This window comes from Apodemus sylvaticus, chromosome 5 (genome assembly GCF_947179515.1).
Source record: "Apodemus sylvaticus chromosome 5, mApoSyl1.1, whole genome shotgun sequence".
NCBI lineage: Eukaryota > Metazoa > Chordata > Mammalia > Rodentia > Muridae > Apodemus > Apodemus sylvaticus.
Window position 1 is genome coordinate 103,415,567 of NC_067476.1, and position 14,593 is coordinate 103,430,159.

The 14,593-nt window shown below is 39.4% G+C and overlaps 1 protein-coding gene across 2 annotated transcripts in view; it reads right to left on the minus strand.

The window, feature by feature from the left end:
* Ttbk2 (tau tubulin kinase 2) overlaps positions 1-14,593 on the minus strand; it is a 111,689-nt gene that overhangs the window by 75,762 nt on the left and 21,334 nt on the right. The window contains exons 2-4 of one of the 2 annotated variants that reach the window (XM_052183318.1): positions 12,034-12,107; positions 9,410-9,545; positions 2,976-3,123 (exon numbers count right to left, since the gene is read on the minus strand). In XM_052183318.1, the coding sequence (XP_052039278.1) occupies positions 2,976-3,123; positions 9,410-9,478 (217 nt within the window). In that variant the 5' untranslated portion in view covers positions 9,479-9,545; positions 12,034-12,107. The remainder of the gene's footprint in view (positions 1-2,975; positions 3,124-9,409; positions 9,546-12,033; positions 12,108-14,593) is intronic. The other variant, XM_052183319.1, reaches the window with a different exon arrangement.

The following is a 14,593-nucleotide window of genomic DNA, read 5'->3' on the forward strand; positions in this document are numbered from 1 at the left end:
GGAGGTGCCTATCCTGTGCTAAGTGGATAAAGATGTTCCCAGAAACCATGGATCATTAAATAAAAACCCCAGTGCCAAGAAAGGCCACTTCTGGACAAGTTGCCGGTCAAGGAGGCTCCTGAACCCCTCCCCTCCAAATAGTAAAAGTTATTGCCACTATTGGTAGCTGCCTACTAGAACCAGATGGCAAGCCCTTAAAGCCAAAGATGTCATTAGCTCTGGATACAAGACATACAGAAATCAGGCTGGAACTGGGCTGCAAAGCCTCCTCCCTGTTAGCTAGCCTTTACAGTGCTAGAAGCAACTATGCTGGCTGCTAGAAGACAATTGTCCTCGACAGTCTTCCTGTGCTGTGAACCCTGTGCAGTAATACCGACTGGCCAGGCAAGCTGAGGTCACGGATACAACAGTGGCAAGTTTGCTATGAGGGTTCCTTTTTATAATCATTTTATTAAGAATTGTGGGGCTAGAGATATGGCTCATTGGTTAAGAGCACTGACTGCTCTTCTAGAGAACCTGGGTTCAATTCGTCATGCCCAAATGGCAGCAAACAACTGTCTATAACTCCTGTCCCAAGGAATCCAACACCAAAACACAAAAAACAAAACAAAAAACAAGCTGTGCCAAGCTGGGCATGTGTGATCGTGCATGCCTTTAATTGCAGCACTAGGGTAACAGAAGCAGCAGATCTCGAATTTCAAGGCCAGCCTGGTCTATAAAGCAAGTCCAGGAAAACCAGGGTTTACACACAGAAACCTTGTTTTGTTTTTTAAAAATAAATAAATAAATAAATAAGTAAATAAAATAATACAGAACAGTGTTATATGACTAACAAACCACTTTAGATTGGATTTAAAATCCACTCCACAGGAAGGATTTCACATCCGGTACTGTGAGCTAGGTCAAAAACCTGTGGCTAAAGTCTTAGCGGGGAAGCTATTTTTGTTGTTTTACTAAAAGTGCATGATGTGTCAGTCAATGTTCCCTGTAAACAACTGTTTGTGTCTGTAAATTAATGCTGCTGTCAGCTCTACCCAGAGAAGCTGCCTTTTTGCCATGTCAGCCAGGTATAGTACTCATCCGTAATCCCATCACTTAGGAGGTGGGAAACAAAAAGATCAGAGGTTCAAAACCATCCTTGGCTACATAGATCAAGGCCAGTTTGGGACATAGGAGACTAGTCTTATATACTGGAGCCATTCCATGCCACGTCATGCCACTAGCAAAGCAAATCTCTACAAAAATGTTCTCAAAAAGAAGTTGTGGTCTGACAGTGGTGGTGCATGTCTTTAATCACAGCACTTGGGAGGCATAGGGCAGGAGGATTTCTGAGTTTGAGGCCAGCCTGGTCTATAGGGTGAGTTCCAGGACAGCCAGGGCTACACAGAGAAACCCTGTCTCGAGAAAAACAAACAAACAAACAAACAAACAAACAAAGCTGTGAAGCATAAGCACTGCAGAAGGCTTACATTAGGTAGGCCTTGACCCTTGTCACTGAAATACAGACTAGAAGATTAAAAACCTATTCATTTGTGGAAAGTAAGGGGGTCTAAGGAATAGGCTTCATATAGGTATAAGCTCATAAAAAAACCACTTTAGGCAGTAACTTTAAATGATAAAATGAAGAACACAAATGCCTAACAGTTTCTCATAAAACAAGCTCCAGTGACAGTTTTACCCTTAAAATCTATTAAACTAATCTTTAAACTTTATCACAACAGTGTATCACCAAATCAAGGTCAAAGTAGCCAGAAGTCCTGAAGAAGCTGTGGCGGTGTCTCCTGTCTCACAGGACCATGCCAGGACCAGAGGAGACTATGGACTCAGACAGACAATCCTCAGGCTCTGTATGGCCCTGGAAAAGGCAGTCCAGGAGCACAGATGTGGGGCTCCTACACTGAGTTGAGAACAACTGGGGAGGAAAGGGGGAGGGATGGGGCTGAAACATGAAAGAGTCATCCTTTTCTCTGTTTTTCCTTTTCTGAGTCTTTGGTTTTTTTGGTAGTGGCAATGGGGGCTGAGTGATCTATGATTTTCCTGCCTTGGGAAAGCTAAATTTGAGCTAAAGATGAATTTGAAAGCTTTATGATTAAACAACCAGTAAAGAAACTCAGACAACTGGAAATCTTAGAACAAAGAGAAATGGTCATCAGCCTTATGTAACTTTGATATTAGTGATACAACAGTGTACCATTAAACACAGATCACAGAGATGACAAGACATTAGCAACAAATTCAGGGTTTTGCATGACTACCAGGTTGACATCAGAAAAAATGATTTGTCCTTAATAGTAAAAATATAGGTACCTGAGTAGTAAGATGAACTTCAAAAACAATGAGCTACGCTCTGAAACTAGTTAATGAGTAAAAAACTAGCCTTACTTATCATTTTTAATCCACCCTGCAGTATGATTTGAAGACAGCTTCCATAATGCGATTTCACGATTGTTTAACATACAAAGGCAAGTGCAAAAATGTCTCAGAGGTTTTTATGATAGGTTCAAAGGAAGATGCAAATGTTACCACAGCACTTTCTAGAACAGTAGGGTGATCCTAATCGTAAAAAGAAATTTCCAAAGCCCAATTACTCTAGCAATCACACATTTCTATTATATAATAAAGCCTTCAACACAAACATACTCAGTGGGGTTTTTTTGTTTTGATTTTTTTTTTTTTTGGTTTTGTTGTTGTTGTTGTTGTTGCTTTTTTTTTTGGTTTTTTTCGAGACAGGGTTTCTCTGTATAGCCCTGGCTGTCCTGGAACACTCACTCACCAGGCTGGCCTCGAACTCAGAAATCCACCTGCCTCTGCCTCCCAGAGTGCTGGGATTACAGGCGCCTGGTTTACTCAGCAGGGTTTATAACTAGCTAACACCAGAGTAGTCCATTAGTATGGAGAATGTAACCAGGGAACATTAAAAAACACTTATAAACTATCATCCAAAACTTCACTGCACATCATTCAAAGCAACGTACCTTGCAGTTTCTTCAACACAGCAACCTCCATCTTCAGAACCTGCTTTGGCTGCTGAGCTGACTCCACCTTCAGTGCCACATTCTCCCTGGTGAGCATGTCCAAGGCATCGTAAATTTCTCCAAAGCCCCCACCCCCAATCTTTCTTAACTGCATAGAAAACAAAACAAAAACACACTCAAAATTATGCAAAGATTCTATCTGGAAGCCAATTCATCTTTTACACGTAGAAAACATGTAATTTTACCCTATTCCTACTTTACGATAAATGATTTCAATATTGCTAAGTCATTTATACATCAAGGAGAGCACAATTGGCAGAAGATAATATTAACACTTTCCTACAGATTTGTCTACAGAAAGCAATGAAATTATTCCAGTTATAAATAATTATTAAAGATCCATAACTAGCATCAAGACTGTCAAAAAAAGCACAGTATTTGAAAGAATCAATTCCTACAAATACCATTCAATAGCTAGATTATTTTAATCTAAAGTAGTCATTTGCAGCCTTTTAAACAATGAAATCTTTTTGGCGTTTAAAATTTTATATAGAATCAATCTAGTCTAAGGGAAAGAGGAGGTTGAAGAATGGGATGAACAGCCAGCCCTCAATGTTTCACTCACATCTCTGTAGCAGTACTAACAAGATCCACATAAGCAAAGACAAGTTCTACAATCTCTTAGAGAACACTGCTATTCATCTACACTTCAAAATAAGCTGTAACCAATATAATGCTTCCATCCACACCTTAAATGTTAGCTTAATTGGAGAACATCAGAATACTGGAGTATCATAAATAGGCTCTGACATCTAAGCACAGACCTGCAGAGGGCTCTGAAATTCTGAGGTGAATAACACACAAGCGATATGCAAGTGAGTGATAAACAAGATGTGCCAAGAAACCAGCCTTACACTTCCTAAAGCCATGTCGTCTTATAATATAAGCAAACCTTTAAAATGTGATGTAATATATGAAATTATTACCAAAGGCATGAGGCCTAAGATCCTAAACCTTCCAAGAGGCTCATGCTCCTGTCATGCCCTACTTCTCCAATAGCATTTTCACTGAGTACTGTGTCTATGCTCTACCCCTCTGTCCCTTTCTTCCTGTGGTACAAAGGATCACACCCATAGTTCTGTGTACTACACAACTGAAGTACATACCCTTTAGGCCAATTTATCATCTGAATTTCTGAAAATTATTTGTTTATCTTTTTAATTAGCAAATTTATCAAGCCATACCTTGAATTATCACTGTTTCTTAAATCATGTTGAGTAAATTGGTTTTGTTTTGGAGACAAGATTTTTATTATTATAGCCTTGGCTGTTTAGGAACTATGTAGACCAAGCTGGCTAAAAAGGCATTCATCACCATTATTGGAGGTTTTGTTTTCTTAAGCTGGGGTTAAGAATTGGTTGGTTGGCCTCAAACAGTGATCTTGAACTCCTGATACTCCTGCTTGCACCTCCTAAGCGTGAGGAGTATGGAAATGTGTAGCACATCCTGCTTCATGTTTACTGAACTCTCCACTGCCAATGCCCTGCCTCACTACACAGAAGGCTTCTTCAAAGAAAGGCTACTTAACATTTCTTTTCATAGTGCTTAGCAAAGTCCTAACTATATAATTAGAGCTTAATTACAGTGTTTGCTTTGCATGCTCAAACCACAGTTATTTAAAATTTGGTGGTGAGAGGGGAGTAAGATAAGGAACTACAGAGGGAGAACAGAATGGAACCAGGTTCCAGAACTATACAGTCCAATGTGCCATTCCTTGTGGGGGCTCCAGCTGCTACTTGTGATTCTTTGTATGTTGTCCATGAAATAAAACCAAATGTAAACTTAAAACTAAGCTGCACTCAAAGATGAGGCTGGGAGGATCATCTAAGCCCAGGTATTCAAGAGACAAATAGGACAACATAAGACTGCTTCAAAGCAAACAAACAAAACATCATAATAAGCACTAAGGAGAGGTTTTTGTAATTTTGATTGATAGTTTATTATTTGATGACACAAAAGAACTTTAAGTAAATGACAGGATTTCTTTAAATAAATCTATGTTGGGTCTATTCCTATCAATGTCATTTGAACAATAGTAGAATAATAGTTTGTTTAACCTTTACAAAGCTCTAAGATATCTTCATTTGTTCTGAGACATAAACTAACTCAGGTAATACAGTATGCTGAGGGCACATACATCAGAGATATCGACTACATTATCTCTCATCCTCCTCTTCTTTAAAGTGAGGTACAGAAGACTTTTCTTAGTGAACAAGGAAATGTAACCTTGACACTCCCTTGGTCAAGAAGTAAGAGTCTGGGGATACAATTCAATGGTAGAGGACTTCTTGTCTAGGACTCTGTTCTGAAGAGAGCCCTAAACCAGCTTGTTAGCTTCTATTTCCTATCTCTAAAAAAGCATATATCGAGCTTAGAACATGTGTTTATATCTTTGGAAGTCATACATACAGCAGATTTCCTAGAAAATGAACTATCAGATTGGAAAAATGAAAGTACTAGCAAATTCAAGGCATTAGAACATTTCTAATCTTGGGGGTGTGTGGCTTGTTTGTTTGTTTGTTGAAAGGGTCTCACTATGTAACTCAGGCTAGTCATTTGTTTGTTTGTTTGTTTGTTTGAGACAGGATCTCTATATATAGCCCTAGCTGTCCTGGAGCTCCGGATGATACAGACCAGGCTGGCCTCTAACTCACTGAGATCTGCCTGTTTTGCTTCCCAGTGCTGGGATTAAAGGCATGTACCACCATACCTGGCTCAGGCTGGTCTTGAACTCAGAATACTCCTTCCCCAGGTTCCTCAGTGCTGATATGACTAGTCAGTGTCACCTCATCAAGCTTTCTATTTATAATCAATTTTTATCACAGTACTTAATATACTGCTCTCATCAAAATGATATACCTGACTTTTATTAACAATTACCAACTGTGAGAGTCTTCATTCATGATAATGAAATGATTCTTTTTTTTATATTGGGTCAAGAAAAATTTACTGATCTCGCTAATAGGTAACTTTTTTTTATTAGAAAAAAAGGGTGACAATGAATCTAACTCAGTGTTAGAAGATATACTTTCCAATACTTTGAGGCCCTGGGTTCAAATCCCAGCACTACAAAAAAAAAAAGTTGCTACAGGGCCAGCAGGAATGGTTACTGGGTAAAGGCACCTGTTGCTAAGTCTGAGGATCTGTTCAACGTCTGGATCCCAAACTGGAAAGAGAGAACTGAGTCCCACAAGATGTTCTCTGAACCTCCACAGGTGCATGGTCATAACTAACTCCCTACACATACACACAAGTAAATATAATGTAATAAAAATATTTTAAAGCCACTAACAGATTTTCTTTTCCAACTATACCACAAAGAGTCTCTAATCTATTAATAGATTAAAGGAAACACTAAGAGTTCAAACATATAAAACTTAACTTTAGTTCACAAAAGACTGAAAAAAATAAAGATGTAATTATTCAAAACAAAAAAAAATAGGTTCTTTAAACAAGTAGTCAGTGAGAGGATATATTCCAGGTGTAGGACAAGAAAGCCATTAAAGGCTGTTAGGGAGAGGCAAGAGTATTTATCTATGTTGCCTAGCCAGGGTTGCCTTGATGGGCTCCACCCCAACACTAGAGAATTGTTAGGAAGGCAGTGCTTCCTACAACTCCAGACTGTGGAAGGCTGAAGCTGAGGCAGCAGGACTAAGCTAAAAGCCAGCTGGGCTACACAGTGAAATCTTAGTCCAAAAAAGCAAACATTGACATAAAATAAAACAAAATTAAAGGTCTGTTAGAATCTGTGGTGGTTTGAATGAGAAGGCCCCTACAGGCTCATATATTTGAATACTTGATCTCCAGTTGGTATAAATGTTTGGGAAGGATTACTAGGTATGGTCTTGCTGAAGGTGTGCCACAGGGGCAGGCTCTGAGGCTTCAAAAAAGTATGGCATCATTCCCAATTTTAAGACATGAGCCCTCAGCTCTTGGAATGGTAAAATATATTCTGTGTCACTGTATATTATAAATATATAATTTGCTTTTTGAATTTACAGGATGTTATAGCTAAGAGAGTGCCGTGAGTCTCTCAGAAGAAACTCAAGACATTAAATTTTAAAATGGTGTGGAGACTATGAGACACTATGGGGACTTTTGAATTGGACTAAGTGTATTTTTGCATAATATAAGGCCACAAGCCTATGGTAGCCAGGGAGTGGAATGTGATGGGCTGAATGAAAATTTCCCCATAGGCTCACAGATTTGAATATCTGTTACCTAGTGGGTAGAAGTATTTGGGAAGAATTAGGAGGTATAGCCTTCAGGTGTAGCCTGAAGGAGGTACATCACTGGGAGTGGGCTTTGAGGTTTCAAAAGACTCATTCCATCCCCAGTGTGCTACTCTCTGCCTCTTGCTTGCAAATCACATCAAGATGTGTGCTTCCAACACATCATGGAAGCACATCAGTTGTTCCAACCACCATGTTTTATTTATCATGGGAACAGAAAAGTAACTAAGACAGAGGCTTCTTAATGGGTGTCCCCTTAATTAGATGAAAATAATCTGAAAGTCTGTAAGAACAACTACAAAGAACAAAACACATTAAATAGTGTGTCTGTGTATGTTCGTTCACACATGCATGCAATGTGTCGTAGTCAAAAGACAGTATGGGAGTCAGTTCTCTCTTTCCACCATGTGGGAAGCTGAAATGAAACTCAGATACTCTGGTCTGGAGGAAACTGCCTTTATTAGCTGACTCGTTTCACTCTATTTACTTTTAGATTTATTTTTATATTTTACGTGTATGAGTGTTTTGTCTGCATGTGTTTATGTGCACCATGTGAGCATCTGATGCCCTCAAAGGTCAGAAGATAGCAGATAGTATTGGATCTCTGGAACTGGAGTTATAAATAGTTGTGAGCCACTATGTTGGTGTTGGAAACTGAATCTGGGTCCTCTGTAAAAGCAACAAGTGCTGTTATCCACTGAGTCATCTCTCCAGCACCAGCTCCCTTGTAAGCTGATTTCACTCTATAGCCCAGGATGACCAAGGACATACCAATAGTCCAGGCTAGCCTCAACCCATGAATGATCCTCTTGCTTCAGCCTCCTCAGTACTGGGACTACAGGTATAAGATAGTAGGCAACTCTGGGATAAATTCACATTTTTTTTCTTCTTTTTCTACCACTCTCTCTGTGTCTCTTCTCTTCCCTTTCCCCACTTCAAAGGTGCCTAAGACTGAGTAACTAAGGTTACTAAGACAAAGTAACCATCCCAGGCTGGCCTTGAATTTGACCCTGCCTTGACATCCAACTATACCACACAATTATGTAGTGCTGGAATCTAATCCAGAGCCTCATTGCTAGGTAAGCATTCTACCAACCACAATGCATTCCCAGCACTCACAATTCAGTGAACATAAACAGAAAAAATCTTAGTGGTCATTTGGATATTAGAAAACTAAGGAAAATATAATCATTTATTTTGCTTTCTTAAGTAAACTGTATCCCTAAGTAATCAACTAGTGAATGACAGTCTTTATATACTTGGGTTTTTTTTTTGTTGTTGTTGGTTTTTTTTTTTTTTTTTTTTGAGACAGGGTTTCTCTGTGTAGCCCTGGCTGTCCTGGGACTCACTTTGTAGACCAGGCTGGCCTCGAACTCAGAAATTCGCCTGCCTTTGCCTCCCAAGTGCTAGGACTACAGGTGTGCGCCACCACCAACCAGCTATATACTTGTTAATAGAATATCAGTGATTTGCTATCTCTAATGAAGTACTAGACCTAAGTAATGAATATCAATACATATGTCACAAAAAGATATATAATAACACATTATAGGCCTATTAGTGAAAGTTCACAAAACATCCATTAAAAAAAATTCTAGGGTTGTGTCTCATTGGTAGAATTGCCTAGATTATGCAAAGACTTGTTTCTAATTCCTTGTATTACACAAAGGCAAAAACTCTGTAGATGGTTACATTAAAAAAATAAATCATTTTCTTTTAAAGATACATAATGATGTAAGAACAATTAAAAATATTCTAGGAGGAGAAACAAGATTAAACATTAACCAGAACCTGTGTTGCCTAAGTCTAATTATGAACATGTCGAGGAAGAAAAAAAGAAAAGGCAGTTCACTGTACTTTCAAATTTGTTTTTTCCTCAAATACACTTTTATTTATAATATTAGCTACAGTATGTCAGGAAAATTTGGAACTTATGAAACAAGTCTAAGAATTAGAGTATGAACACAACAATCATAGGAATAAAAGTCAAAATACCTGCTTTTTGCATATAAGCAACATAGGTATTACTCCTTTAAAATATTACTTTTTATTAGACTACTAAAACTTATTATTACCCCACATGCTTGTTAACCTTCCACCCTTCTCCCACCTCTCTTTTCCCTTTCTTCATTCTATACTTACCACTTTCCATCGTTCTTTGACCAGGATTCCAACACTGAGGATATCTGGCTGCTCTCCTCCTCCACTCATTGCAAAACACTGATGAGGGAAAACAGCTACACAAGCATCTAGCTCCCAAGGGTGGATTCCATTTAACCTAAGACAAAAAGGACAGAAGCAGCAGAGCTAATTAACACAGGTAATATTCTAGCCTCAAGACTTCTACTGATTCTATACATTACCATGTTGCTTCCTCACAAGGATAGGGGATTCTCTACAACTACGTTCCAAAAACTGTAATTCACATAGTCTTTCCAGTACAGAAGGCCATCACAAAGACATAGTGCATATATTTACATAAATAAATTAGCAGCGTAAGCATGAGGGTCAAAGAGCAGTTGATCTAGAAGGACCATTTTCCTGAGTACACACATTACCAGAGAAAAAGGCATGTTAGCCAATTTACAACACTTTACAGTTTTGATCCTAGGGCCCTGAGCAAATTTGGCAGGGGCTTATCACTAAGCTATATCCTTAGCCTTTTTATTTTTTAAGACAGGCTCAAATTTTTCAGGTTCCTACAAACTCACTCTGTAACCCAAGATGGCTTTGAATTTGTGATTCTTCTGCTCAGTCTTCCAATTAACTGTATGTATCATAGCATCTGCTACCAGACCCAGCAACAGCTTACAGTTTAAAGGGTTTAGCATACAATTGAATATCATTAAAGCTAATAACATTAAATATTTTGTTAAATACATCCACTCATTTTTCATGTGCACATGCACGTATGCATGTACTGGTACATTTCTGGTACATGCGAACGTAGAGGTCAGAGGACAGCTTACAAGAGTCAGTTCTGTTCTTTTACCATACAGGTTCTAGAGACTAAACAAGTTGTCAAGATTGGCAGCCAACACCTTTAGCTTCTGAAAAATATCACCTGTATCTTATAAAATGCACTTCAAATGCATAGGAATTAATTAATGTGCGCAGAAAAAGACTGTGACAATCACTGAAACAATCAATTTTAAAAAGAAAAACAGCAAAAGAACAGCAGATCTGTGGAAAACAAAGAGCAAAAAAAAAAAAAAATACAGCCTAATAGACATGGAAAATATAACATATCCCACAAATAGAAGAGAAAAATATCAATGTGACTTTTTAACATAGTGCATGTGTGGAAGCCAGAAATCCACCCTGGTCATCCTCAGTGCGCTGCCTAGTTTTATGTCAACCGGACACAAACTTAGAGTCATCAAAGAGGAGAGAGCCTCAAATAGAAAAATGCCTCCATAAAATCCAGCAGTAAGCAAGTCTGTTAGGGATTTTCTTAATTTATTGATTGGGGAGGACCCAGCCCATTGTGGGTGGAGCCATCCCTGGGCTGATGGTCCTGGGTTCTATAAGAAAGCTGGCAGAGCTAGCCATGGGAAGCAAGATGGTAAGCAGTATATTCCTTCATGGCCTCTGCATCAGCTCCTGCCTCCAGGTTCCTGTCCTGCTTGAGTTCCTGTCCTGCCTTCCTTTGATGATGAACTGTGATGAGGAAACAATAAGCTGAGTAAACCCTTCCGTCCATTCATCCGTCCCCATGTTTCTTTGGTCATGGTGTTCTATTACAGCAATAGCAACCCTAAGACACTCAGAAACATCACCTATGAGACAGAGTCTCAGTGATCTAGAGCTCACTGACTAGGCTGGACTGGTTGGCCAGCAAGCCCTGGACAACCTTGACTTCGCAGTAGTGGGGTTAAAGGAAAGAATCACCATGCCCAGCATTTTTATTCAGGTTTTGGTTATTAAATAAGGATCCTGTGCTTGAGATGCGAGTACTTTACCAATTGAGCTGTCTTCTTAATGCAAATATTGTTAAGAGAAAAAAGCAAAATAAAAAAAAAGGGTATGATATGCTGCCTTTGTGTAAAATTACACTAATTAATTAACTAATTAATTAATTAATTAAAATTGCTTTTAAAAGGATGAGAGAAGGGGAAAAAAGGAAGTTAAGCCAAAAGGCAATGGAATGATTCTTCATAACGGTAAGGAAAGTTTTCAGTAAAGGGCCAGAAAGCAGATATTTTAGCCTTCACTGGCCATATAGTCTATCATAGCTACTCAAATCTACTAAGCCAGACAAAGGCCACCCTCAGCTACATATCAAGTCCAGAGCTAGCCCAGGTTACAGGAGTGAGAGTGTGTAAGTGTGTATGTGTGTGTGTGTGTGTTTCATTTCCTAGCATGTGAATGGCAGCTAACAATGATCATAATTCTAGCTCCAGGGGACCTAATTTCCCTTTTTTGGCATCAAATAAAGGAAAGTAAAAAGAACTTGAGGTAATGAAGACCATATAGGTTTTCCAAAATACATCAGCTCTAGGTCAATAAACCAACCTGACCTTTGAGCCAGCAAGTTAGCTCTGTAGTGACAGCCAAGCCTACTGACTTGAGTTTGGTTCCTGGGATCCACAGGATGGGAGAGAAAACCGTCTCCTGCGATTTGTCCTCTGACCTCCATACAAGAGCAGTGGCATGCACACAACACACACGCATGCAGGAATGCACATACCACCCCCACATACTTTTAAAACTTTAACATCAGTTTCTAGCAATCCTTTTCATTCCTAAGTATAAACAATACCAACCTATTTCCTACTTCTTTTCTTAGCCAAGAGTGAGTCTCTTTCAATAGGCACTTGATCTTACCGGTTCTACAGTTCTGGGGGAGAAAAAAAGATCCAGTTTGAGATAAAGTTAATTAACAAACATACTTAGCATAGAACTATTTTCTTCAAAATGTTTAAGAAGGCAAATATTATGTATATTTTACCACAACAAAAAATAAAGTTTAAGTAGGGAGTGGTGGTACACACCCTAAATCCCTGAACTTGGAAGGCAGAGGCAATGAATCAGGTCAAGGTCATCCATACCTTCAAAATGAGTTTGAAGCCAACACACACACACACACACACACACACACGCACACGAAAAAAATTAATTTTTTTTTGAAACAGGGTTTTCCTATGTGTAGCCTTGGCTGTTCTGGAACTCACTCTGTGCACCAGTCTGCAGACTGGCCTTGGACTTTGAGATCTGCCTGTCTTTGCCTCTGGAGTGCTGGGATCAGAGATGTCCACTACCACCTCTACCACCACCACTCAGTAATAAAGATACTTCTAAAATATCTCCCAATTACCTCAATCTCCTGCTATTGATCATTTTCCTCCCTTGATGTTGAGCTGGATCTAGTTTCTTGCCTCTAATTAAAATACAAAAACAAAAATAGAAAAACCAAAAAGACAGCAAAAGATAATTCCTCTATATCTTGCCCTGTTTGCTTGCTACCATGAAGCATCTATCCTATTTCTCCATGGAAAGGACCACCTGGCAAAAAACAAAAGCAGCTTCTAGAATATTACATAGTTCCAGGAATAACAGGTATCAATAGCTAGCAAGGAACTGTCCAGTAAGTCAAGTCTAATAACTCTCAAGTCACAGAACCTCCCATCACCATCAGAGCAAACTTAAATCCTTCCCCTCTTTTACCCAGTGATGGCTGAAGTCTACCCTGACAACTGCCTATAACCAACCCTGATGACCAAACCAACTCTTATACCCAAAATGCTGACGAATAGGCACTGAGGGCACTGAGAGATGTTTTAAAATCCCAGGTCCTGGATCTGGAAGGGGCCTGGAGTACAAAATCAGACTCATCTCCAGCAACAGGTAACTATTTGGCAGGCTTCAAGTATATGAGGCAATAGCTTCCCAAAGTGAACAACTGCAGGTTCCTTTTCAATTCTGTATCACAGATAACTGAAACTCTATGTAACATGCTATAAAAACAATTAAAATAACATTGCTGTACTTATTTTTTATCAATACTAATACCATAAAAATATGTCAGAGCAATAATACTATTTTCTTCAAGAGAATTATTGAATAATTTCCTTCCAGGCAATTATCCTTTTGTTTTTTTGTTTTTTTTTTAAGCAGTCTCTCTCTCTCTCTCCCTCCTCCTCCCCCCTCCCCTCTCCTCTCATCTTCCCCACCCCTACCCCTCTCCATAGCCCTGGCTGTCCTGGAACTCACAGAGATCCATCTGCTTCCTGAGTGCTGGGATTAAAGGTGTGTGCCATCACCTCCAGCTCTGGCAATAGTCTTAATGACCTAAAGTAGGGAGTAAATCTCGTGGTAATAAATTCTGACGGTGATACTAAATCTAGATGTGTTGACAAAACAGACCCAAAGAGAATCAAATAGGAATGGAACATGCTAAATGAAGATCAACTTGTAAATGTGAAAGAACAAGTGATTTAAAAAAAAATCATTTGAAACACTTGTTAAATAGCAAATGACTGGCGGGGGGCGGGGGGAGGAATAGCAAATTAGTGAGTGTCTTTGTTAGGAGTGGTGCTAGAGTATATGAGAGTTCTACATCTCATAGTAGAAGGAGACTGTGACATACTGACAAGACCTGAGATTATAGGACCTCAAAGCCCTCTTCAATAGTGACACACTTTCTTTAACAAGGCCACACCTACTAATGGTGTCATTCCCTATGTGCCAAGTACTCAAACAGGAGTCTCTTGGAGCCAAACCTATTTAGTCCACCACAGTAAATGTACTGGCTAGTTTTGTGTGTCAACTTGACACAGGTTGGAGTTATCACAGAGAAAGGAGTTTCAGTTGGGGAAGTGCCTCCATGAGATCCAGTTGTGGGGCATTTTCTCAATTAGTGATCAAGTGGTGAGGGCCCCTTGTGGGTGGTTCCACCTTTGGGCTGGTGCTCTTGGGTTCCAGAAGAGAGCAGGCTGAGCAAGCCAGGGGAAGCAAGCCAGTAAGAAACATCCCTCCATGGCCTCTGCATCAGCTCCTGCTTCCTGACCTGCTTGAGTTCCAGTCCTGACCTCCTTTTGTGATGAACTGCAACGTGGAAGTGTAAGCTCAATAAACCTTTTCCTCCCCAACTTCCTTCTTGGTCATGATGTTTGTGCAGGAATAGAAACCCTGACTAAGACAGTAAGTAAACCCTGACATCATGAGTCAGAGAACAAGAAAATGAACGAATACAAAAAGTTTTAGTTGAGAAATTAGCATAACACTGCAGTGAATCTATTGTCCTCTAACTCTAGAGACTTCCAAGACACAGAGGTTAAAGTCGGATGGACTACTTAGATTATGGGTTTTATTTCTCTGTGCTTC